The 26188-nt window shown below is 42.1% G+C and overlaps 2 protein-coding genes across 2 annotated transcripts in view; both read right to left on the bottom strand.

Annotated features, from left to right (window-relative positions):
- The window catches only part of LOC115199227 (neurexin-2-beta-like), a 157615-nt gene extending 133576 nt beyond the window's left edge, over positions 1-24039 (bottom strand). Inside the window, exon 1 of the mRNA XM_029761851.1 lies at positions 24016-24039. Within this exon, the coding sequence (XP_029617711.1) occupies positions 24016-24039 (24 nt within the window). The remainder of the gene's footprint in view (positions 1-24015) is intronic.
- A 31-nt stretch (positions 24040-24070) lies between these two features.
- Positions 24071-26188, bottom strand: part of LOC115199226 (neurexin-2-like) — an 840225-nt gene continuing 838107 nt past the window's right edge. The window contains exon 18 of the mRNA XM_029761850.1: positions 24071-24264. Within this exon, the coding sequence (XP_029617710.1) occupies positions 24071-24264 (194 nt within the window). The remainder of the gene's footprint in view (positions 24265-26188) is intronic.

Raw genomic sequence — 26188 nt, 5'->3', positions numbered from 1 at the left:
GCCAACGTTTGTCTATGGAGATTGCATGGCTGTGTGCTCGATTCTATACACCAATGGGTGTGGTTGAAATAGACAAATCGACTAATTTGAAGGGGTGTCCACATACTTTTGTATATATACAGTGCATTCGGAAAGTATTCAGACCCCTTGAGTTTTCCACATTTTGTTACATTACAGCCTTACTCTTAAATTGATTTAATAGTTTTTTTTCTCCCCTCATAAATCTACACACAACAACCCATAATGACAAAGTAAAAATAGGTTTTCAGACAATTGTTAAGCAAAATAAAAACTATAAATATCACAAATATCATAATATAACGAATATCACATTCACATAAGTATTCAGTCCCTTATGTCATTACTTTGTTGAAGCACATTTGGCAGCGATAACAGTCTCGACTCTTCTTGGGTATGACGCTACAAGCTTGTTTCTCCCATTCTTCTCTGCAGATCCTCTCAAGCTATGTCAGGCTGTGCAGCTATTTTCAGTTCTCTCCAGAGATGTTCGATCAGGTTCAAGTCTCGGGCTCTGGCTGGGCCACTCAAGCACATTCAGACACAGCACTTGTCCTGAAACCACTCCTGCTTTCTCTTGGCTGTGTGCTTAGGGTTGTTGTCCTGTTGGAAGGTGAACCTTCGTCCCAGTCTGAGGTCTTTGAGCACTCTGGAGCAGGTTTTCATCAACAATCTCTCTGTACTTTGCTCTGTTCCTCTTTCCCTCGATCCTGACTAGTCTTCCAGTCTCTGCCGGTGAAAAACTTCCCCACAGCATGATGCTGCCACCACAATGCTTCACCGTAAGGATGGTGCCAGGTTTCCTCCAGATGTGACGCTTGGCATTCAGGCCAAATAGTTCAATCTTAGTTTCATCAGACTAGAGAATCTTATTTCTCATGGTCTGAGAGTCCTTTAGGTGCCATTTGGTAAACGCCAGTCTGGCTGTCATGTGCCTTTTACTGAGGAGTGGCTTCCGTCTGGCCACTCTAGCATAAAGGCCTTATTGGTGGAGTGCTGCAGAGATGATTGTCCTTCTGGAAGGTTCTCCCATTTCCACAGAGGAACTCTGTAGCTCTGTCAGAATGACCATCGTTTTTTTTATCCCTGACCAAGGTCCTTCTCCCCCAATTGCTCTGTTTGGCCGGGCGGCCAGCTCTAGGAAGAGAATTGGTGGTTCCAAACTTCTTCCATTTAAGAATGATGGAGGCCATTGTGTTCTTGGGGACATTCAATGCTGCAGAAATGTTTTGGTACCCTTTCCCAGATCTGTGCCTCGACACAATCCTGTCTGAGCTCTACGGACAATACCTTTGACCTCATGACTTGGTTTTTGCTCTGACATGCACTGTCAACTATGGGACCTTATATAGACAGATGTGTGCCTTTCCAAATCGTGTCCAATCAATTGAATTAACCACAGGTGGACTCCAATCAGGTTGTAGAAACATCTCAAGGATGATCACTGGAAACAGGATACACCTAAGCTCAATTTCGAGTCTCATAGCCAAGGGTCTGGATTCTTATTTAAATAGGGTATTTCAGTTTTTAATTTTTAATTAAAACATTTGATTTCATTATGGGGTATTGTGTGTAGATTGATGAGGAAAAAAACATTTTAATCCATTTTAGAGCAAGGCTGTAACGTAAACAAAATGTGGAAAAAGTAATGGGTTCTGAATACTTTCCGAATGCACTGAAATGTATGTCTGCAGCTGTTCGATGGGCATCACTGTATGTAATTACAGGATGTTGATTAGTTAGTCGATTGGTTTTGATTGAGTGTGAATCTAGAGAAATGTATTATGGGTGCTCAATAAGTGTAGCTGTTGAGGGTAAACAGATATTGCACTCTGGGTAGAAGCGATCAGCGTTCATCCATCAGAAACACGGCGACACGGTCGACTATTGCAGTTTTGTAATTATTGGGACTGCTGGGGGGGTTCGGGGGATAGCATGGCCAATGTAAATGGCCAAAGAGGGGATTGGATCACTTTCATCCGTCAAGCAAAATGGTGGAAAGTGGTTCTGCCCACTCTCATTTTTCAACCTAATAGCACGAATCGTGGACATTACCGCTACAACACGCAAACCTATTCACAGTTTCCTCCACATCCAGAATCTGTACATAACATATGCAGTATATTGCCTCTAGTGCCAGAAGAGAATAGTAAATTGGGGGAGTTTTACAAACCTAAGTTTCCCTGCACATACAAAACCTAAACCTACATGTTACATATTCACTGACTCTACAGTAAAAGAAGAAAGTAGATTGAGGGAAGCTTTGCAAACTAAACTACTACCGTGTTGTCACGTTGGAGCAAGGTTAGAGTAGTGCGGTCCGGCTGGGGAGAGCTAATTTCATCGGCGTAATCAAACAGGCGTGTGGGCTCAGCTAATTGCTCCGGGAAGTGATCGAGCTCTGGCTCAGTGTGTTTTTAGAACGTCAGGCCTCTCAGCTCTAGAATGGAGAAGAGTTGAGCAAACAAACCCTCAGATAGTTAAAGAATGCTGCAGTCGAGTCCTCTTCCAACTTGTTACAATGCAAGTGACTGCCTGCACCGCTGTCCCCTGCCATTCTTCTCCATTAGTTTGTTCCTCAAAACTGTTTCTCTAAGATACCGTGTTAGATGATGCCATGCTCCATCTCTACAGTGAGTGTACAACTTTCTCTCCTCAGTCCCCTCTCGGAAATTGTGACTTTAGGCTTCCTGCTATCCCCTCCTTTCAGCCCATTGGCGTCAGTCTTTGTCCAAATCCTTGTCCGTATTTATTTGTCCCTACCACAATTTCTCTAAAATACAGTTTCCAGCCATTGTGACCTTACTCCATTTTCCCCAGTCTGACTCAAACTTTGGATATTATTTTACCTGACTTCCTTCCATACTAACAGGCTCTAACTACCCCTAAACTCGTCAGCCTGCCTGGGCCATGGTGTTAAAAGACGTGTAGGTACATGTGACTCAGCAGAGAGAGAGAGCGTGCAAGAGAGAGCATGCAAGAGAGAGAGTGAGCGAGACAGAATGATATAACGAGAGAGAGGGAGAGAGAGAGTCCTGTCTGTTTGCTGACTTAAAGTTTTAAGGAGCTGCAGTATTCTTGATAAAATGAGGACACCATTTGGGCGCTGCAGGTTGCTTGATGAGGTAGGCTCACTTACTGGAAATTGGATTTACAGAGAAGACGATTACCTTTCATTTACTCCATCCATCCCCTCACATACTGCTTCTGCCTGACTTCATGTTTTCCACAAAGTATATTTAACTGTCGGCTCACTCTTCTAACTCTTTGCTCATACATACACTTTCAAGCTTGTACGCTAACAATTCCGGAGTTTAAAAATAAACAAGTTGAAGTACAGAACGTCTCTTTAAGACACGGGTTGCCAATGGAATGGAATGAATCATTCAAAGTTGTTGTTCAGACTGGGAAAGAGAGGGCGAGAGAGAAACAGGATGGGAGATAGATAGTATGACTGGTTTCTCTTCCTTCCTCAGGCGATGTTCAATGAATGATGAACCCGGAGCTCTCTGCTTCCCAACTTCTCCCTGCACATGTAGCCATGATGGGGGGAGGCACATGAATCGCTAAATTACGTAGAACTTTTGAATAGATTGTCTTGATGGAAAGTGCTCTACCGCCTCCAAAACCTCATGTATTGTATGTGTGTGTGCACTTTCGCATTCAGGGTAAGTACATACTCACAACAGCATATTCCCTTGATGCAAATCAAAGCGACAGTGAGTTCTTTGCCGAGCATCTTCTTGACTCAGTGTCTCTGTAAATTCCCACCACAGAGACCCAACCAGGATCTTAACATTTTAGCTTTTTAGTTCTTCAGCATTCACACAATTACCTCATGCATTGAAAATGAGTGCCAAGAGAATCAACTTTTCTGCATTCCAATTTCTAGTAAAAAGCTGACGGGAGAAAGTTCTACCATTTGAGTGGGAAAACAAGAGCTTTGGTTTTCAGCTGGAGTCAAATGAACAATGCAGAGAGAAAACATGTAGTAACTGAGGGATACCTCGAGACCTCTCGGAAATAAAAATGGATGGCCCTCCCATCAGTAAAATGTAGTTTGTGCAAAAAAGAGTCAATGCAGATAGTTAAATAGTTAACCAATAGCTACCTGGGCTAACTATTTAGCAGTCTTATGGCTTGGGGGTAGAAGCTGTTCAGGGTCCTGTTGGTTCCAGACTTGGTGCATCGGTACTGCTTGCCATGCGGAAGCATAGAGAATAGTCTACAACTTGGGTGGCTTGAGTCTTGGACAATTTTTAGGGCCTTCCTCTGAAACCGCCTGGTATAGAGGTCATGGATGGCAAGGAGCTCGACCCTGTGATGTTCTGGGCCGTCTGCACTACCCTCTGTAGCGCCTTGCGGTCGGTTGCCATACCAAGCGGTGATGCAGCCAGTCAATATGCTCTCAATGGTGCACCTGTAGAACATTTTGAGGATCTGAGGGCCCATGCCAAATCTTTTCAGCCTCCTGAGGGGGAAGTAATTTGTGTGCTGGTGGTGGTGCGTGGCCAGCTGAGCCTTCAAATCCAATCTAAAGTGGTCTTTACAGCGGATTTGGCATAGCAATAACCGCTTTTACAGAATAATATTCACTCCTTATCGGAGGGGCCGGTTACTCCAGTGGCTGATCCACATGCACACACACACACTGCTTTAGGGCCAATCTGACGGGGCCTGCCTGAGCTTCGTGCCTCAGGTATCGCCGTCAAAGGGAGTTCCATGGCGGATGGAAAGTGGAAGGAACTGGAAAAAAATTCTCTGTTCACTGAGCTATAACCTCAATCCATCATATCAGTGAACCCTCCAGGATTAGGGTGAAAGAAGGAAGGAGCGAGGGAGAGGGAGGGAGAGAGAAAAAGAGACAGCGAGAGAGAAGACAGGGATCTTTTCATAAACTCATCTCTGATATCACATGCAAAGGCAGATAACCTATCAAACTCCATCTTTCTTCTACTTCTCCTGTTTTCTACACGTCCCCCCCCCTTCTTTTTCTAAACAACACAAATGAATTGCCCGTTAGAGAAGGGGGAATTGATTTAACACACTAACAGACCCGGGAGGGGTAAAGCTGCATGAGTTCTGGGCATGCCGAGTACAACGGTCTCACTCTCACACACAAACAAACACACACCTGACGTATAGACTCACTAAAGATGTCGTAGTGAGATCTAAATAATAAACACATCAATACACAGGTACACACACACCTCTCTGGAACGAATCGTCTCGCAACACCCTGACCAACCCACTCCGACCAGGGTCGGTCTCAAGCTCAACCTCACTGGGAGAGGGACCGGCCAATGGAAAGGCTCCAGTTCTGTTCTCCTGCTGAGTAGTGAATTGGCAGAGGGAGTGGCAGTTGGCTGTCTAGTTATCTAAATAGACAACATTGCATCCATGACCATTCTGCTCAAGCAAGCTTATGCCTCATGAGGAATTTGAATGAAACAACACACGTTCTCCCTTTATCTTCACAATTCACTTTCAACAGTCTAATTTGATATGCAGCAAAAAATTTAAATTGACCGTGCCTCAACTATTCTTAACAGTGTGCATTTCGAAAAACAATACAATGTCATACTGGTGTTAAACTATGTAGGGCTTTGCGAGGAGCGTGGCAGTTAGGGCGGCTGTGGTTTTAATCGAGGGTGCTCTCGGCAGACTGGCTTTGAGTACATTGAGTGGTTGGACCCACACATCCATATGTGAACTCTGCATGGCTGAACAGAGCTAAACATCTCTCTCCATTTTCCCTCTTTCCTCTCCCTCTCTCTCTTCCTCCATCTCTCGCTTCATTGCATCCTCTCCATCTTTGCCCTAAAGTCCCCCATCTCTCTATCCTACAGCTCTCGCCATATTTCTCTCTCTCTTCTGCTCTCCCCCTCTCTCTCTGTCTCCGTCTTTCTCCCTCTCTTTCTGTTTGTCAGATATACACTCTGTGTGGTTGACTGGCTCCAGAGATAGAAAACAGACCCACTGCTGCCCGTACAGAGGGCACAACCTCCGTCAGATAACAGAAACACACTGAGGGAGACTCATCCGTGAGAGGATGTTTAGGGGAGAGCTGAGGAATACAGTTTGGTTACAAGTCAATACACATACATTTGAGTTGTGTTTTAGTCTTTTAAAGTACACTGCATGGCATAGTGGAGAAGCAGACAGGTACAGAGAGGAACACATAAGCCTATACTGCTAGAGGAGATTACAAGGCTGGAGCTGCAGAGCTGATATATGAGGAGCGACGCAGAGTGGAAATCTACAGCACCTCTCTCTTCAGGACAGGACAAGACAGAACAGGTCAGTATAGGACAAGACAGGGCAAGATAAGACAGGACAAGACAGAACAAGACAAGACAGGACAAGACAGGACAGGAAAGGACAAGACAGGACAGGACAAGCGAGGACAGGAGAGGTGAGGACAGGCTGGTAACTCAATCTACCCATTCTCTCTCCCTCTTTCTGTTTTTCCCTTTTGATCACTTTTACTTCCTCTCTCCATTTTCTCTCTCTCTTCCCCCTCTCTCCCTCCATCAATTTCTCTGATTTTCTGGAAAAAGCACTCCACTCTGATCTACAGAAACGTTAAAATTGTGTGTCAATGAGAACAAAAATAAGAAACACAGATCCTGCATTGAGTCCCAGTACTATTGGATTAACTCAGTGCTATTGGATTAACTCAGTGCTATTGGATTAACTCAGTGCTATTGCATTAACTCAGTGCTATTGGATTAACTCAATACTATTGAATTGACTCTGTGCTATTGGATTAACACAATGCTATTGGATTAACGCAATGCTATTGGATTAACTCAATACTATTGGATTAACTCAATACTATTGGATTAACTCAATACTATTGGATTAACTCAATACTATTGGATTAACTCAGTGCTATTGGATTAACTCAGTGCTATTGGGTTAATTTAATACTATTGGATTAACTCAATGCTATTCGATTAACTCAATGCTATTGGATTAACTCAATGCTATTGTATTAACACAGTGGTACTGGATTAACTCAATGCTATTGGATTGACTCAATTAATTTGGATTAACTCAATGCTATTGGACTGACTCAATGCTATTGGACTGACTCAATGCTATTGGATTGACTCAATGCTATTGGACTGACTCAATGCTATTGGATTGACTCAATGCTATTAGATTAACTCAGTGCTATTGGATTAACTCAGTGCTATTGGATTAACTCAGTGCTATTGGATTAACTCAGAGCTATTGGATTAACTCAATACTATTGGATTAACTCAATGCTATTGGATTAACTCAGTGCTATTGGATTAACTCATTACTATTGGATTAATTTAATACTATTGGATTAACTCAATACTATTGGATTAACTCAATATTATTGGATTAACTCAGTGGTATTGGATTGACTCAATGCTATTGGATTGACTCAATACTGTCGGATTGACTCAATACTATTGGATTAAGTCAATACTATTGGATTAACTCAATTATATTGGATTACCTCAGTGCTATTAGATTGACTCAATGCTATCGGATTAATTCAATGCTATTGGATTAACTCAGTGCTATGGGATTAACTCAGTGCTATTGGATTAACTCAGTGCTATTGGATTAACTCAGTGCTATTGGATTAACTCAATTCTATTGGATTAACGCAATATTATTGGATTAACTCAGTGCTATTGGATTGACTCAATACTATCGGATTGACTCAATACTATTAGATTAAGTCAGTGTTATTGGATTAACTCATTACTATTGGATTAATTTAATACTATTGGATTAACTCAATACTTTTGGATTAACTCAATATTATTGGATTAACTCAGTGGTATTGGATTGACTCAATGCTATTGGATTGACTCAATACTATCGGATTGACTCAATACTATTGGATTAAGTCAATACTATTGTATTAACTCAATTATATTGGATTAACTCAATTATATTGGATTGACTCAATGCTATCAGATTAACTCAGTGCTATTGGATTAACTCAGTGCTATTGGAATAACTCAATGCTATTGGATTAACTCAATGCTATTGGATTAACTCAATGCTATTGGATTAACTCAGTGCTATTGGATTAACTCAGTGCTATTGGATTAACTCAATTCTATTGGATTAACTCAATATTATTGGATTAACTCAGTGGTATTGGATTGACTCAATGCTATTGGATTGACTCAATGCTATCGGATTGACTCAATACTATTGGATTAAGTCAATACTATTGGATTAACTCAATTACATTGGATTAACTCAGTGCTATTGGATTAACTCAATACTATTGGATTAACTCAATGCTATTGGATTAACTCAGTGGTATTGGATTAACTCAGTGGTATTGGATTAACTCAGTGGTATTGGATGAATTTAGTGGTATTGATTAACTCAGTGCTATTGGATTAACTCAGTGCTATTGGATTAACTCAACGCTATTGGATTAACTCAATACTATTGGATTAACTCAATACAATTGGATTAACTCAATGCTATTGGATTAACTCAGTGGTATTGGATTAACTCAGTGGTATTGGAGTAACTCAATGCTATTGGATTGACTCAATGCTATTGGATTGACTTAATGCTATTGGATTGACTCAGTGCTATTGGATTGACTCAATGCTATTGGATTAACTCAGTGGTATAGGATTAACTCAGTGGTATTGGATCGCTATTGAATTAACTCAATGCTATTGGATTAACTCAATTATATTGGATTAACTCAATGCTATTCGAATAACTCAATACTATTGGATTAACTAAATTATATTGGATTAACTCAGTGCTATTGGATCGCTATTGAATTAACTCAATGCTATTGGATTAACTCAGTGCTATTGGATTAACTCAATGCTATTGGATTAACTCAGTGGTATTGGATTAACTCAGTGGTATTGGATTAACTTCGGGGTATTGGATTAACTCAGTGGTTTTGGATTAACTCAGTGCTATTGGATTAACTCAATATTATTGGATTAACTCAATACTATTGGATTAATTTAATGCAATTGGATTAACTCAATGCTATTGTATTAACACAGTACTATTTGATTAATTCAATTCTATTGGATTAACTTAATGCGATTTGATTAACTCAATACTATTGGATTAACTCAGAACAATTGGATTAACTCAGAACTATTGGATTAACTCAATACTATTGGATTAATTTAATGCAATTGGATTAACTCAATTCTATTGGATTAACTCAATGCTATTGGATTAACTCAGTGCTATTGGATTAACTCAGTGCTATTGGATTAACTCAATATTATTGGATTATCTCAATACTATTGGATTAATTTAATGCAATTGGATTAACTCAATGCTATTGTATTAACATAGTACTATTTGATTAATTCAATTCTATTGGATTAACTTAATGCGATTTGATTAACTCAATACTATTGGATTAACTCAGAACAATTGGATTAACTCAGAACTATTGGATTAACTCAATACTATTGGATTAATTTAATGCAATTGGATTAACTCAATTCTATTGGATTAACTCAATGCTATTGGATTGACTCAATGCTATCAGATTAACTCAGCGCTATGGGATTAACTCAGTGCTATGGGATTAACTCAGTGCTATTGGAATAACTCAATGCTATTGGATTGACTCAGTGCTATTGCATTAACTCAATGCTATTGGATTAACTCAGTGCTATTGGATTAACTCAATTCTATTGGATTAACTCAATATTATTGGATTAACTCAGTGCTATTGGATTGACTCAATGCTATTGGATTGACTCAATACTATTGGATTAAATCAATACTATTGGATTAACTCAGTGCTATTGGATTAACTCAGTGCTATTGGATTAACTCAGTGCTATTGGAATAACTCAGTGCTATTGGAATAACTCAGTGCTATTGGATTAACTCAGTGCTATTGGATTAACTCAGTGCTATTGGATTAACTCAATACTATTGGATTAACGCAGTGCTATTGGATTAACTCAATACTATTGGATTAACGCAGTGCTATTGTCACGTCCTGACCATAGAAATATGTTATTTTCTGTGGAAGATTAGGTCAGGGCGTGACAGGTTTTTTTCTATATTTTCTATTTCTATGTTGTCAGGGTCTAGTTTTGTATTTCTATGTTGGGGTTTTATTTTGGATGATCTTCAATTAGAGGCATCTGGTCCTCGTTGTCTCTAATTGGAGATCATACTTAAGTAGGGTTTTTTCCACCTGGGTTTGTTGGAGATTGTTTTTGAGTAGTGTATGTTTCACCTTTGCGTCACGGTTTGTTGTTTTGTTTTTTGAACTCAATGCTATTGGATTAACTCAATACATAGTTTTGATGTCTTCACTTTTATTCTGCAATGTAGAAAATAGTAAAAATAAAGAAAAACCCTTGAATCAGTAGGTGTGTCCAAATGTTTGACTGGTACTGTAAATATGTTTTCTTTTATTGTCCAACAGCTGTAGCATAGGATAGTATCAGCATTTATTTTGTTACTGTCCATTATGTTCTTTCTTGATATCTATTTGTAAAACCAATAAAAACTATTGCAATATGAAACTGAGTGGAAAACATGGTCGTTGTGGATGTTGTTTCAAAGTCTAACACAATGAAACGGACAGCGCTTTCTAAGGTGGTTATTGATACAAAACACCCATATACATGTTAGATATTATGTATACACATAGGCCTATATATATAATTATATATATATATATATATATATATATATATATATATATATATATATATATATACGTATATACGTATATATATATATATATATATACGTATATACGTATATATATACGTATATATATAAATATATATGTATATATACGTATATATATAAATATATATATATATATATATATAATTATATATATATATATAGGCCTATGTGTATACATAATATCTAACATGTATATGGGTGTTTTGTATATATATATACGTATATATATGTATATATATATGTATATATATATGTATATATATACGTATATATATAAATATATATGTATATATATATGTATATATATACATATATGTATATATATATACACATGTATATATGTATATATATACATATATATAAATATATATATATGTATATATATACGTGTATATATATAAATATATATATATGTATATATATATGTATGTATATATATATATATATATATATATATATATGTATATATGAGCCCAAGTCCGGAAAAAAATCAGAATTTAAATAATGATTGTACCGTTGTACACTGAGTGTACAAAACAGTAAAACACCTGCTCTTTCCATGACATTGACTGACCAGGTGAATCCAGGTGAAAGCTATGATCCCTTATTGATGTCACTTGTTAAATCCACTTCAATCAGTGTAGATAAAGGGGAGGAGACAGGTTAAAGAAGGAGTTTTAAGCCTTGAGACAATTGAGACATGGATTGTGTATGTTTGCCATTCAGAGGGTGAATGGGCAAGAGAAAAGATTGAAGTGCCTTTGAACGGGGTATTTTAGTTTTAAACTCTGCATTGTTGGGAAGGGCTCGTAAGCAAGCGTTTCACAGTAAAGTCTACACCAACTGTATTCGGCGCATGTGACAAATAACATTTGATTTGAAAATATGATCACTTGATGAGAAAACATCTGCGCAGCCTGAGGCAAGGAACACTTGCGACTTTCTCAAATCATCAATAGCCTATTGTCGCATCATGCAGCCCATATATGCTTTGATTTCTAAGAGCAAATGTATGCGTCACCCGAAAATGTGGTCGTAGGCGTTGTATGGAGGGTGTGTCACAACTGCGGAGCCTCTGGAGGCACGTAGAGGCCAAATTGAGCTCTGTACCGCATCGTTGTACACCTCTCAAGTTTTGTAACAGTGTAGAGGGCTCATGATTGGTTGATGGTAAGTGAGGGCGGGAGATCCTGTATAAACACGAACTCACTTCCTTGACAACAGATACTAGAATACCAAATCTGGGTGTTATCTTTCAAATATTTCAGCCGCACTTGGCTGAGGTAGCCTGGTGCAATGGAACCAATCAAATCGTCCCAATAGTACAACAGTCCAAAATGGATCTGGCACTCTGGACAGAATCAATAGAAAGAACAAAGAATTTGAATGAAAACAAACACTATTTGAACCCATGCATGTGGTGGATATAACTTATGCACTCTTTAGCCGTAGTGAGTGAATGGGTGCTGCGGTGTACCCTCTCTCCCCTCTTCCCCAGGGAATTAGATCACCTAGGGAGGCAATCTATTTACTAACAGGGCATTCACACCCAGAACTCACTGGGCATTCACACCCAGAACTCACTGGGCATTCACAGCCTCATCGCCACCGCAACTACAAACACAGCAAGGTACCTGTTCTAATACCTATCCACCTAGTTAGCTACCTTTCTACCTAGGTGCCTAGCCTACCTGGGTGGTTGTCTGTATTTCTCAGAATATAATCAACCACAATGGTTAAAAGGTCTAACTGTCCATTCATTGCTTAGACTTTATCTGGTCATTTTGGTTCAATCTCTGATTCCATACCGAGACAGTTTACTGCAGCTGTGGAGCCTGAAACTAATCGGTGCTAATTCCCCAAAGCATCCCAGACTTGTAGGGGGCACTCGCCTCAGAGCAGCATCCCCCTCCCCCCGGGGGAGGGGACAGGAAAACCACGGAAAGCAGGAAGAGCACAGAGAGCCAGGTGGAGGCCTTCAGGCGAGGCTGTCAGCACTCCACCCATGTGGAGGAAATTCATTAGTGGGCCGCAGAGGCAGGATTAATCGATAGCCGCCCCGCCCCACGCACGCTGAGAAGAGGCTTGTGTCTTTTCTCCCCCGTCGGCAAGATGAAGGGGACTCCATTTTTTAAAGTGACACTCGTTTAAGAGGAAAGGGAAGAAGGGGAGGGGAGAGATGAGATGAGATTATGAGTGTGTCTGTTCCTTAGCAGTGGTATTCAAAGCTGGGGGGGACTGCTGTGGGGCCGCAACATTTAGAGGACAGATTATTGTATGGGACAACATACAAATAATTTTGAGAAAGATCATTTAGAGAATTTGTTTTTTTTATTGGGTAAATGCATTTACTGGTGAATTCTTTGAGAAGAGATGAAAATGTAATGAATTTAAGGTTATTTGTTGGTGTAAAAATGTTAATGTAGCAAAAATGTGGTCCTCAGAAATTCTGTTGGAAAAATGGTAAGAGCCATACTTCACAGTGACCCTGACATACACTTCTCCATCGTTTACGGAGAACCTGGCACCGTCACACTAGACATCAGATAGTATGGGTCTTCTAGGGAATGGGGCCCCTAACATGTAATCCGCGCTTGGCTTATTTAATGCGATGACCCAGGACAGCTCGTTGACAAACAGACTGGCGGGGCCCAGACTCCTGGTCGCTTCTGCAATATAACTGCAGATGAGGTCAGGTCGGATAAAGCCGTTACCGTGACAACTCACATATTGTAAACATAACGACTGTCATTTGTTAGGAACACAGATATACACTGACTGTCTCTCCCTCGCTTTCTCCTCTAGAAGTTTGGTCCTGCTTGTCAGCTAACTTTAGAACTGTGGTGAATGATCTACAAATCACCTACACTTCAGATAAATGGGCAATTCACCGTGATGATCCTGTAACTTAACAAGGAAGTGGCTTCTAAGAGATGACTGATAAGGGAACTATCTTCAGCATCGGTGACCCATCACTCCAAAATGGAGGCCGTTGAGTTGATGAATAACAAGCTCACTTTGTTGGCCATATAAAAGCACACAGTGGTCCGTCCCAAATGGAACCCTATGTTTTATACAGTGCACTAACTTGGACCAGAGCTCTTTTGGACCCTTTGTGTGTCTGTGTGTGTGTGTATGTGTGTGTGTGTGTGTGTGACAGTAACAGACAGTGTGTGTCCTTGCACGTGTGTGTGCACGCATGTGTGTGTCTCTCCCTCTCTTGCTGTGTGTGTATGTGTGTGTGTGTGTGTGTGTGTGTGTGTCTCCCTCTCTTGGTGTGTGTGTGTGTGTGTTTGTGTGTGTGTGTGCCTCCCTCTCTTGGTGTGTGTGTGTGTGTGTGTGTGTGTGTGTGTGTGTGTGTAACTGTGTAACTGTGTCTGTGTCTCCCTCTCTTGGTGTGTGTGCAGGGCGGGGTGCTGTGAGCTAGACATAGGGCCAATGCATATCATTACTCAGACCAACCCCAGATGCAGCCCGGAGAGCCAGCCTTTGCGGTTTCACAGAGGGTTCCAATGGGCATCCGTCAACACCGTGTTACTTCCTGTAATGAGTGGCTTCTGTGTTTGTATGTTGTGTCTGTCCTCACTTGTGGAGGCTACATGGAGACGGTTGAGTCGGGTAGGGAAGGAAATCCTGTATATATATATATATATATATATCAGTGGAGGCTGCTGAGGGGAGGACGGCTCGAAGCAAATGGAATGGAATCAACCAAATGTGTTTGGAGTATTTGATACCATTCCACCTATTTTGCTCCAGCCATTACCACGAGGCCGGTGCCACCAACCTCCTGTGATATATATAGATATATATATACACATACAGTTGTGTTGTGACAAGGTAGGGGTGGTATACCAAGTCTATATTATGGTAAGAACAGATCAAATAAGCAAAGAGAACTGACAGTCCATCATTACTTTAAGACATGAAGGTCAGTCAATCAAGTGCAGTCGCAAAAACCGTCAGGCGCTATGATGAAATTGGCTTTCATGAGGAACGCCACAGGAAAGGAAGACCCAGAGCTTCCTCTGCTGCAGAGGACAAGCTCATTAGAGTTACCAGCCTCAGAAATTGCAACCCAAATAAATGCTTCACAGAGTTCAAGTAACAGACACATCTCAACATCAACTGTTCAGAGGAGACGGCGTGAATCAGGCCTTCATGGTCGAATTGCTGCAAAGAAACCACTACTAAAGGACACCAATAAGAAAAAGAGACTTGCTTGTGCCAAGAAACACGCGCAATGGACATTAGACCGGTGGAAATCTGTCCTTTGGTCTGATGAGTCCAAATTTTAGATTTTTGGTTCCAACCGTCGTGTCTTTGTGAGATGCAGAGTAGGTGAACGGATGATCTCTGCATGTGTAGCTCCCACCATAAAGAATGGAGGAGGAGGTGTGATGGTGTGGGGGTGCTTTCCTGGTGACACTGTCAGTGATTTATTTAGAATTCCACAATCACCCAACCTCAACCCAATTGAGATGGTTTGGGATGAGTTGGACCGCAAAGTGAAGGAAAATCAGCTCAGTACTCAGCATATGTGGGAACTCCTTCAAGACTGTTAGAAAAGCATTCCAGGTGAAGTTGGTTGAGAGAATGCCAAGAGTGTGCAAAGCTGTCATCAAGGCAAAGGGTGGCAACTTTGAAAAATCTCAAATATAAAATATATTCTACAATGTAGTATATAGTAAAAATAAAAACTTAAATGAGTAGGTGTGTCTAAACTTTTGACTGGTACTGTTTATATTATTGTATTATTTTATATTTATATTAATATACATATTTCTCTCCTAGTCATGGAGAAACAATCAGTCACCTACTAGTGTGTTACAATGTAATTACATGGGTAAATCCATTGCGCTGGAATAAGGCCTGTGTAATGTAAAGTGAAAAGTGTCCCCACAGAACTTTCTGTATCTCTTTGAGCTCCTAGATGTAAGAGAGCTTTAGTGATATGGCAATCGATATCCACAATCAAAATTGATTACCCCACAGACTATACCCACATCAGATTTACTAGACACACGTCAGACTGGATTTACACTTGCCCATGAGACCCTTATAAAGCATCATGATATACGAAGGTACAGCCCCCAGTCCTGGTCCTACAGTAACTTGCCTCTGTCCTCTACCATGGAGCTGATAGTAATTAAAGAAGCACTGTTACACAGGGGGAGAGGGGACTCTTTTAGGTGAAAGACTCGGGAGGAGCGCGGAGCAAATCAAAAGTAATTCCAGTGGGAGAGGTGCAGAAAAAGAGCTGGGAGAGAGGCTGATGGCCTGAAGTGATGGGGGGAGGAGCGGGAGGACAACAGAGAGCGAGGCAAGAGAGAGAGAGAGAGAGAGAACGAGAGAGAGAGAGAGAAAATCAACAATGAGTGAGAATGAAGGAGTAAGAAGTGGGGAGAGGGTGGACTCCGTATAATAAAATAAAGCAGGGAGCTTCTCAGACGTCCAGACAGTCAGCATGGTCAACCCAAGGTCAACCCAGCGCTCATCAGCCCTATAACGAAACCTACAGACCCGTAATTCCCTCACACTGATACTGGTTGCGTCCTAAATGGTACCCCATTCCCTATGTAGTGTACTACTTTTGACCAGGGCCCGTAGGGAATAGGCTGCCATTCCGGACTCACCACTCTGATATGCCCACTGTGATTGTACAAAGTCGATGGGATGGGATGGAAGTCCCTGATGATATAGTGTGATATAGAAGGCTAGGTGATATTGTGTGATATAGGAGGATAGGTCATATAGAAGGATCGGTCATATATACAACTAGGTGATATAGAAAGCTATGTGATATAGAAGGCTAGGTGATATAGCAGGCTAGGTGATATAGCAGGCTAGGTGATATAGAAGGCTAGGTGATATAGAAGGCTGGGTGATATAGAAGGATGGGTGATATAGAAGGATGGGGGATATAGAAGGCTAGGTGATATAGAAGGCTAGGTGATATAGAAGGCTAGGTGATATAGAAGGCTAGGTGATATAGAAGGCTAGGTGATATAGAAAGATAGGTAACATAGAAGGCTAGGTGATATAGAAGGATGGGTGATATAGAAGGCTAGGGGATATAGAAGGCTAGGTGATATAGAAGGCTAGCTGATATCGTGTGATATAGAAGGCTAGGTGATATAGAAGGATGGGTGATATAGAAGGATGGGTGATATAGAAGGCTAGGTGATATAGAAGGCTAGGTGATATAGAAGGCTAGGTGATATTGAAGGCTAGGTGATGTAGAAGGATGGGTGATATAGAAGGATGGGTGATATAGAAGGCTAGGTGATATAGAAGGATGGGTGATATAGAAGGATGGGTGATATAGAAGGCTAGGTGATATAGAAGGCTAGGTGATATAGAAGGCTAGGTGATATAGAAGGCTAGGTGATATTGAAGGCTAGGTGATGTAGAAGGTCAGGTGATATAGTTTGATATAGAGGGCTAGGTGATATAGAAGGCTAGGTGATATAGAAGGCTAGGTGATGTAGAAGGCTAGGTGATATAGAAGGCTAGGGGATATAGAAGGCTAGGTGATATAGAAGGATGGGTGATATAGAAGACTAGGTGATATAGAAGGCTAGGTGATATAGAAGGATGGGTGATATAGAAAGCTATGTGATATAGAAGGCTAGGTGATATAGAAGGCTAGGTGATATAGAAGGATGGGTGATATAGCAGGCTAGGCGATATAGAAGGCTAGGTGATATAGAAGGCTAGGTGATATAGAAGGATGGGTGATATAGAAGGATGGGTGATATAGAAGGCTAGGTGATATAGAAGGCTAGGTGATATAGAAGGCTAGGTGATATAGAAGGATGGGTGATATAGAAGGCTAGGTGATATAGAAGGCTAGGTGATATAGAAGGATGGGTGATATAGAAGGCTAGGTGATATAGAAGGCTAGGTGATATAGAAGGCTAGGTGATATAGAAGGATGGGTGATATAGAAGGCTAGGTGATATAGAAGGCTAGGTGATATAGAGGGCTAGGCAATATAGAAAGCTTGGTGATATAGAATGCTAGGTGATATAGAAGGCTAGGTGATGTAGAAGGCTAGGTGATATTGAAGGCTAGGGGATATAGAAGGCTAGGTGATATAGAAGGATGGGTGATATAGAAGACTAGGTGATATAGAAGGCTAGGTGATATAGAAGGATGGGTGATATAGAAAGCTATGTGATATAGAAGGCTAGGTGATATAGAAGGCTAGGTGATATAGAAGGATGGGTGATATAGCAGGCTAGGTGATATAGAAGGCTAGGTGATATAGAAGGCTAGGTGATATAGAAGGATGGGTGATATAGAAGGCTAGGTGATATAGAAGGCTAGGTGATATAGAAGGATGGGTGATATAGAAGGCTAGGTGATATAGAAGGCTAGGTGATATAGAAGGCTAGGTGATATAGAAGGATGGGTGATATAGAAGGCTAGGTGATATAGAAGGCTAGGTGATATAGAAGGATGGGTGATATAGAAGGCTGGGTGATATAGAAGGCTAGGTGATATAGAAGGCTAGGTGATATAGAAGGCTAGGTGATATAGAAGGCTAGGTGATATAGAAGGCTAGGTGATATAGCAGGCTAGGTGATATAGATGGCTAGGTGATATAGAAGGATGGGTGATATAGAAGGATGGGCGATATAGAAGGATGGGTGATATAGAGTGACGTAGAAGGCCAGGTTATGTAAACTGCATTCGGAAAGTATTCCCCTTAACTTTTTACACATTAATGGACCAAATAGAAGTGACAATTCAGGTGGGAAATTGCAATACTATAAATATGATTTCTTTCAATACCCTCTGAGGATGATTATTAATGACATACCAGTGAGAACATTGTTTTTGGCCTTGACCTGTGGTATGAAACCCCAACACTGAGCAAGAATTTTTCAAATCAAATCAAATGAATGCTTCATAAACAACAGCTGTAGACTTACAGTGAGATAAATAAAGTAGAGAAATAATAATAAAGTAAAACACGTAATAATAAAAGTAATAATTAATACACAATAACTTATCTACACAGGGTACCAGTACCAGTACCAGTCGATGTGCAGGGGTACGAGGTAATTGATCGTGTGTGTGTGTATGTGTGTTTCTCTGTCTGTCCCTCCCAGCAATAGTCCCAAACACAGTGCTGAATGAGGCTTGACCCCGGGTCAAATGTGTCCCTGTGCCTTCTAGGCAGCAGCAAACCAAACGCATTGGGGTCAGAGTAAAGAAAAGGGAGAAGTGTTAAACACACACACACGCACACAAACGCACACACACGTACATGCATGCACACGCACACTCAGTCCCCACATCCACCTAAGGGTAGATAGACTGATGGGTGGATGAGGGAGGAGAGGAAAAGAGGAGCAGAAAGTAGGGGATAGCAGCACTATTTTCACTCTGCCTTGAAGGCTGTAGTTAGTCAGTGTGAGCCCAGAGACAGAGAAAGAGGAATCATGGAGACAGTGACAGCACAGTCTAGAATAGCACCTGGCACCAGCCTCTCTTCATACCTGCAGGGAAGGGTGTGTGTGTATGCGTGTGTATGCGTGTGTATGCGTGTGTATGCGTGTGTATGCGTGTGCATGCGTGTGTGTGTGTGTGTGTGTGTGTGTGTGTGTGTGTGTGTGTGTGTGTGTGTGTGTGTGTGTGTGTGCGCGTGTCTGCATCTGTGTGCGTGTGCTTGCATGTGTGTGTGTTTGTGTATGCGTGTGTGCGCGTGCGTGTGTGCGCGTGCGTGTGTGCGCGTGCGTGTTTGACACCAGCAACACAGTGAGAAGAACAAAGCCACTGGGTTCGGCAGCCAGCTGATAATGAACAGAACGTCATCCATTAAAATAATATGGGTTTTGAATCTCGTCGGCAGCCAGAGAGCAGTGAGCACACAGGTCAATGAGACATTTAAAGGCAGCATTAATGCCTTTTTAAAAGGGCCGGATGTCCTTTAATTGCCTTATAAAGTTATCTTTCGGGTTCTCTTTACATAGACCGCTGAAGCTCAACTCTAGACCTCGAAGCAAGTTCCACTGCGTTTTTTTCATTGGTCCCCTCTAATCTGTGACTGATTTAGACCTGGGACACCAGGTGGGGAAATGAATTATCAGGTAGAACAGAAAACCAGCAGGCTCCGGACCTCATAGGGTAAGCTTTGAATAATCCCTGACCTAGACCATATGAGAGTCAAAATAAGATGGATGGAGAAATGATTTGTTTGGTAAGAGGGTATAACAGGTAAAGAGCTGCCCAATGATCACTGAGTAGTCACTTCACTTCCTGTCCCTCTCCTGTTCATCCAATCTACTGTCAGTCCCTCTCCTGTCCCTCTCCTTTCCATCCAATCTATTGTCCCTCTACTGTCCCTCTACTGTCCCTCTCCTGTCTATCCAATGTAATGTCCCTCTCCTGTTCCTAGACCCATGGTTTTGTCCCATGGAATAAATGTTGTGGATCTTAATGTTTTTCCTCATAATCCTGGATTATCGGACCACCATTTTATTGCGTTTACAATTGCAACAAATAATCTGCTCAGACCCCAACCAAGGAAGATTAAAAGTCGTGCTATAAATTCTCAGACAACCCAAAGATTCCTTGATGCCCTTCCAGACTCCCTCTGCCTACCCAAGGACGTCAGAGGACAAGAATCAGTTAACCACCTAACCGAGGAACTCAATTCAACCTTGCGCAATACCCTAGATGCAGTTGCACCCCTAAAAATTAAAAACATCTGTCATAAGAAACTAGCTCCCTGGTATACAGAAAATACACGAGCTCTGAAGCAAGCTTCCAGAAAATTGGAACGGAAATGGCGCCACACTAAACTGGAAGTCTTCCGACTAGCTTGGAAAGACAGTACCGTGCAGTATCGAAGAGCCCTCACTGCTGCACGATCATCCTATTTTTCCAACTTAATTGAGGAAAATAAGAACAATCCGAAATTTCTTTTTGACACTGTCGCAAAGCTAACTAAAAAGCAGCATTCGCAAATGGAGGATGGCTTTCACTTCAGCAGTAATACATTTATGAACTTTTTTGAGGAAAAGATCATGATCATTAGAAAGCAAATTACGGACTCCTCTTTAAATCTGGGTATTCCTCCAGGGCTTCATTGTCCAGAGTCTGCACAACTCTGCCAGGACCTTGGCTCAAGGGAGATACTAAAGTGTTTTAGTACTATATCTCTTGACACAATGATGAAAATAATCATGGCCTCCAAACCCTCAAGCTGCATACTGGACCCTATTCCAACTAAACTACTGAAAGAGCTGCTTCCTGTGCTTGGCCCTCCTATGTTGAACATAATAAACGGCTCTCTATCCACCGGATGTGTACCAAGCTAACTAAAAGTGGCAGTAATAAAGCCTCTCTTGAAAAAGCCGAATCTTGACCCAGAAATTATAAAAAACTATCGGCCTATATCGAATCTTCCATTCCTCTCAAAAATTTTAGAAAAAGTTGTTGCGCAGCAACTCACTGCCTTCCTGAAGACAAACAATGTATACGAAACGCTTCAGTCTGGTTTTAGACCCCATCATAGCACTGAGACTGCACTTGTGAAGGTGGTAAATGACCTTTTAATGACGTCAGACCGAGGCTCTGCATCTGTCCTCATGCTCCTAGATCTTAGTGCCGCTTTTGATACCATCGATCACCACATTCTTTTGGAGACATTGGAAACCCAAATTGGTCTACATGGACAAGTTCTGGCCTGGTTTAGATCTTATCTGTCGGAAAGATATCAGTTTGTCTCTGTGAATGGTTCGTCCTCTGACAAATCAATTGTAAATTTCGGTGTTCCTCAAGGTTCCGTTCTAGGACCACTATTGTTTTCACTATATATTTTACCTCTTGGGGATGTCATTCGAAAACATAATGTTAAATTTCACTGCTATGCGGACGACACACAGCTGTACATTTCAATGAAACATGGTGAAGCCCCAAAATTGCCCTCGCTAGAATCCTGTGTTTCAGACATAAGGAAGTGGATGGCTGCAAATTTTCTACTTTTAAACTCGGACAAAACAGAGATGCTTGTCCTAGGTCCCAAGAAACAAAGAGATCTTCTGTTGAATCTGACAATTAATCTGGATGGTTGTACAGTCGTCTCAAATAAAACTGTGAAGGACCTCGGCGTTACTCTGGACCCTGATCTCTCTTTTGAAGAACATATCAAGACTGCTTCAAGGACAGCTTTTTTCCATCTACGTAACATTGCAAAAATCAGAAACTTTCTGTCCAAAAATGACGCAGAAAAATTAATCCATGCTTTTGTTACTTCTAGGCTCGACTACTGCAATGCTCTACTTTCCGGCTACCCGGATAAAGCACTAAACAAACTTCAGTTAGTGCTAAATACGGCTGCTAGAATCCTGACTAGAACCAAAAAATTTGATCATATTACTCCAGTGCTAGCCTCCCTACACTGGCTTCCTGTTAAGGCAAGGGCTGATTTCAAGGTTTTACTGCTAACCTACAAAGCATTACATGGGCTTGCTCCTACCTATCTTTCCGATTTGGTCCTGCCGTACATACCTACACGTACGCTACGGTCACAAGACGCAGGCCTCCTAATTGTCCCTAGAATTTCTAAGCAAACGGCTGGAGGTAGGGCTTTCTCCTATAGAGCTCCATTTTTATGGAATGGTCTGCCTACCCATGTGAGAGACGCAGACTCAGTCTCAACCTTTAAGTCTTTACTGAAGACTTATCTCTTCAGTAGGTCCTATGATTAAGTATAGTCTGGCCCAGGAGTGTGAAGGTGAACGGAAAGGCTGGAGCAACGAACCGCCCTTGCTGTCTCTGCCTTGTCGGTTCCCCTCTTCCCACTGGGATTCTCTGCCTCTAACCCTTTTACAGGGGCTGAGTCACTGACTTACTGGTGTTCTTCCATGCCGTCCATGGGAGGGGTGCGTCACTTGAGTAGGTTGAGCCACTGACGTGGTCTTCCTGTCTGGGTTGGCGCCCCCCCCTTGGGTTGTGCCGTGGCGGACATCTTTGTGGGCTATACTCGGCCTTGTCTTCGGACGGTAAGTTGGTGGTTGTAGATATCCCTCTAGTGGTGTGGGGGCTGTGCTTTGGCAAAGTGGGTGGGGTTATATCCTGCCTGTTTGGCCCTGTCCGGGGGTATCATCGGATGGGGCCACAGTGTCTTCTGATCCCTCCTGTCTCAGCCTCCAGTATTTATGCTGCAGTAGTTTATGTGTCGGGGGGCTAGGGTCAGTCTGTTACATCTGGAGTATTCTCTTGTCTTATCCGGTGTCCTGTGTGAATGTAAATATGCTCTCTCTAATTCTCTCTTTCTTTCTTTCTCTCGGAGGACCTGAGCCCTAGGACTACCTGGCATGATGACTCCTTGCTGTCCCCAGTCCACCTGGCCATGCTGCTGCTCCAGTTTCAACTGTTCTGCCTGCGGCTACGGAACCCTGACCTGTTCACCGGACGTGCTTGTTGCACCCTCGACAATTACTATGATTATTATTATTTGACCATGCTGGTCATTTACGAACATTTTAACATCTTGACCATGTTCTGTTATAATATCCACCCGGCACAGCCAGAAGAGGACTGGCCACCCCTCATAGCCTGGTTCCTCTCTAGGTTTCTTCCTAGGTTTTTGGCCTTTCTCAGGAGTTTTTCCTAGGGAGTTTTTCCCAGCCACCGTGCTTCTTTCACATGTATTGCTTGCTGTTTGGGGTTTTAGGCTGGGTTTCTGTACAGCACTTTGAGATTTCAGCTGATGTACGAAGGGCTATATAAATAAATTTGATTTGATTTGATTTGATTCCTCCAATCTACTGTCCCTCTCCTGTCTATCCAATCTACTGTCCCTCTCATGTTCCTCCAATCTACTGTCCCTCTCCTGTCTATCCAATCTATTGTCCCTCTCCTGTCTATCCAATCTAATGTCCCTCTCCTGTCTATCCAATCTACTGTCCCTCTCCTGTTCCTCCAATCTACTGTCCCTCTCCTGTCTATCCAATCTACTGTCCCTCTCATGTTCCTCCAATATACTGTCCATCTCCTGTCTAGCCAATCTCTTGTCCCTCTCCTGTCCCTCCAATCTCCTTTCCCTCAAACTTATTATCCTTCCAACCTACTAACATACTGTCCCTCCAATCTTCTGTCCCTCCAAATGATTGTCCCTCCAATCTCCTGTCCCTCCAATATAGGCTACTGCCCCTAAAATACTGTCCCTCCAACTTTGTGTCACTTCAACATACTGTCCCGCCAACCCACTCACCCCACCAATCCACAAACCCCATGTACTGCTCTACCTCCATGATGTCCCACCTCCAACTCCAACTCCCCACCCATTACCCCATCTATCCCCTCTGCGGTCCCCGTGTTAGTATCTTACTATGTGCAGCTCCAGGTAGTCTCCCAGTCCCTTGGCACTCTCCACCCTGAGCAGCACGGCCTCCTTGAGCTGCGTGCTGAAGCCCACCGCCAGCCGGTCTGCCCGCGTGCTCGGCCGGTCGTTGGGGGGCCAGGTGTATGTGATGAGGGCTCCTCCTCTCCCGAAGATGTAGGTTGTCCCAGCTGTGGAGGGAAGATGAGGCAAGTGTTGTATATGGTGAATACTATTTTATACACCCATATCATGTGTTACATTTGAAGATCAAACCAATAGATGAAAGTATCAAAAAGAAGGCTTTTGGGAAAGCATTCCAGGTGACTACCTCATGAAGCTGGTTGAGAGGATGCCAAGAGAGTGCAAAGCTGTCATCAAGGCAAAGGGAGGCTACTTTGAAGAATCTCAAATATAAAATATGCTTTGATTTGTTTAACACTTTTTTGGTTACTACATGATTCCATATGTGTTATTTCTTAGTTTTGATGTCTTCACTATCATTCTACAATGTAGAAAATAGTAAAATAAAGAAAAACCCTCAAATGAGTAGGTGTGTCCAAACTTTTGACTGGTACTATACAACATATATACACTATCTACCAAGAGAGTTTTTTAATCTGTATTATTTGTAGCCGTCTATTTACCACCACAAACCTATGCTGGCACTAAGACCGCACTCAACGAGCTGTATATGGCCATAAGCAAACAAGAAAATGCTCATCCAGAAGCGGCACTCCTAGTGGCCGGGGACTTTAATGCAGGTAAATTTAAATCCGTTTTACCTCATTTCTACCAGCATGTCTGTCACATGTGCAACCAGAGGAAAAAAAACTCTAGACCACCTTTACTCCACACACAGAGAAGCATACAAAGCTCTCCCTCGCCCTCCATTTGGCAAATCTAACCATAAATCATAATTCTTACAAGAAAAAACTAAAGCAGGAAGTACCAGTGACTCGCTCAATACGGAAGTGGTCAGATGACTTGGATGCTACGCTACAGGACTGTTTTGCTAGAATAGACTGGAATATGTTCCGGGATTCATCCAATGGCATTGAGGAGTATACCACCACCTATACCACCTTCATCGATAAGTGCATCGAAGACGTGGTCCCCACAGTGACCGTGCGTACATACCCCAACCAGAAGCCATGGATTACAGGCAATATCCGCACCGAGCTAAAGGCTAGAGCTGCCGCTTTCAAGGAACGGGACCAAACACATCAAGACAGTTGTGAAGAGGGAACGACAACACCTTTTCCCCCTCTGGAGACTAAAAAGATTTGGCATTGGTCCCTAGATCCTCAAAAAGTTGTAAAGCTGCACCACCGAGAGCATCCTGACCGGTTCTATCACCGCCTTGTATGGCAACTGCTCGGCATCCAACTGTAAGGCGCTACAGAGGGTAGTGAGTACGGCCCAGTACATCACTGGGTCCAAGCTTCCTGCCATCCAGGACCTATATACTAAGCAGTGTCAGAGAAAGGCCCAAATTTTCAAAGACTCCAGTCACCCAAGTCATAGAATGTTCTCTCTGCTACCGTACGGCAAGCGGTACCAGAGCTCCAAGTCTAGGTCCAAAAGGCTCCTTAACAGCCTCTACCCCCAAGACTGCTGAACAATTCATCAAATGGACTATTCACCTGGACTATTCACATTGACACCCCCACCCTGTGTTTTTACACTGCTGCTACTCGCTGTTTATTGTCTACACTTAGTCACTTTACCCCTACCTACATGTACAAATTACCTTGACTAAGCTGTACCCCCGCACAGTGACTTGGTACCGGTACCCCTGTATATAGCCTCGTTATTGTATTGTGTTGCTGTCACGTCCTGACCAGTTAAGGGGTTATTTGTCATTGTAGTTTGGTCAGGGCGTGGCAGGGGTGTGTTTGTTTTGTGTTGTCGGGGTTTTGGGGTTTTGTTCTATGTTTTGTATTTCTATGGTTTTTCTATGTTGTATATTTCTTTGTGTTGGCCTGGTATGGCTCTCAATCAGGAACGGCTGTACATTGTTGTTGCTGATTGGGAGTCATACTTAGGTAGCCCTTTTTCACCTGTTGTTTGTGGGAAGTTGTTTTTTTGCATAGCTGTGTGTAGCCTGCAATA

This window comes from Salmo trutta, chromosome 8 (genome assembly GCF_901001165.1).
Source record: "Salmo trutta chromosome 8, fSalTru1.1, whole genome shotgun sequence".
NCBI classification, from domain to species: Eukaryota; Metazoa; Chordata; class Actinopteri; order Salmoniformes; family Salmonidae; genus Salmo; species Salmo trutta.
The sequence above is the reverse complement of the archived record's forward strand: the minus strand, read 5'-3'. Positions and strand labels throughout refer to the sequence as shown.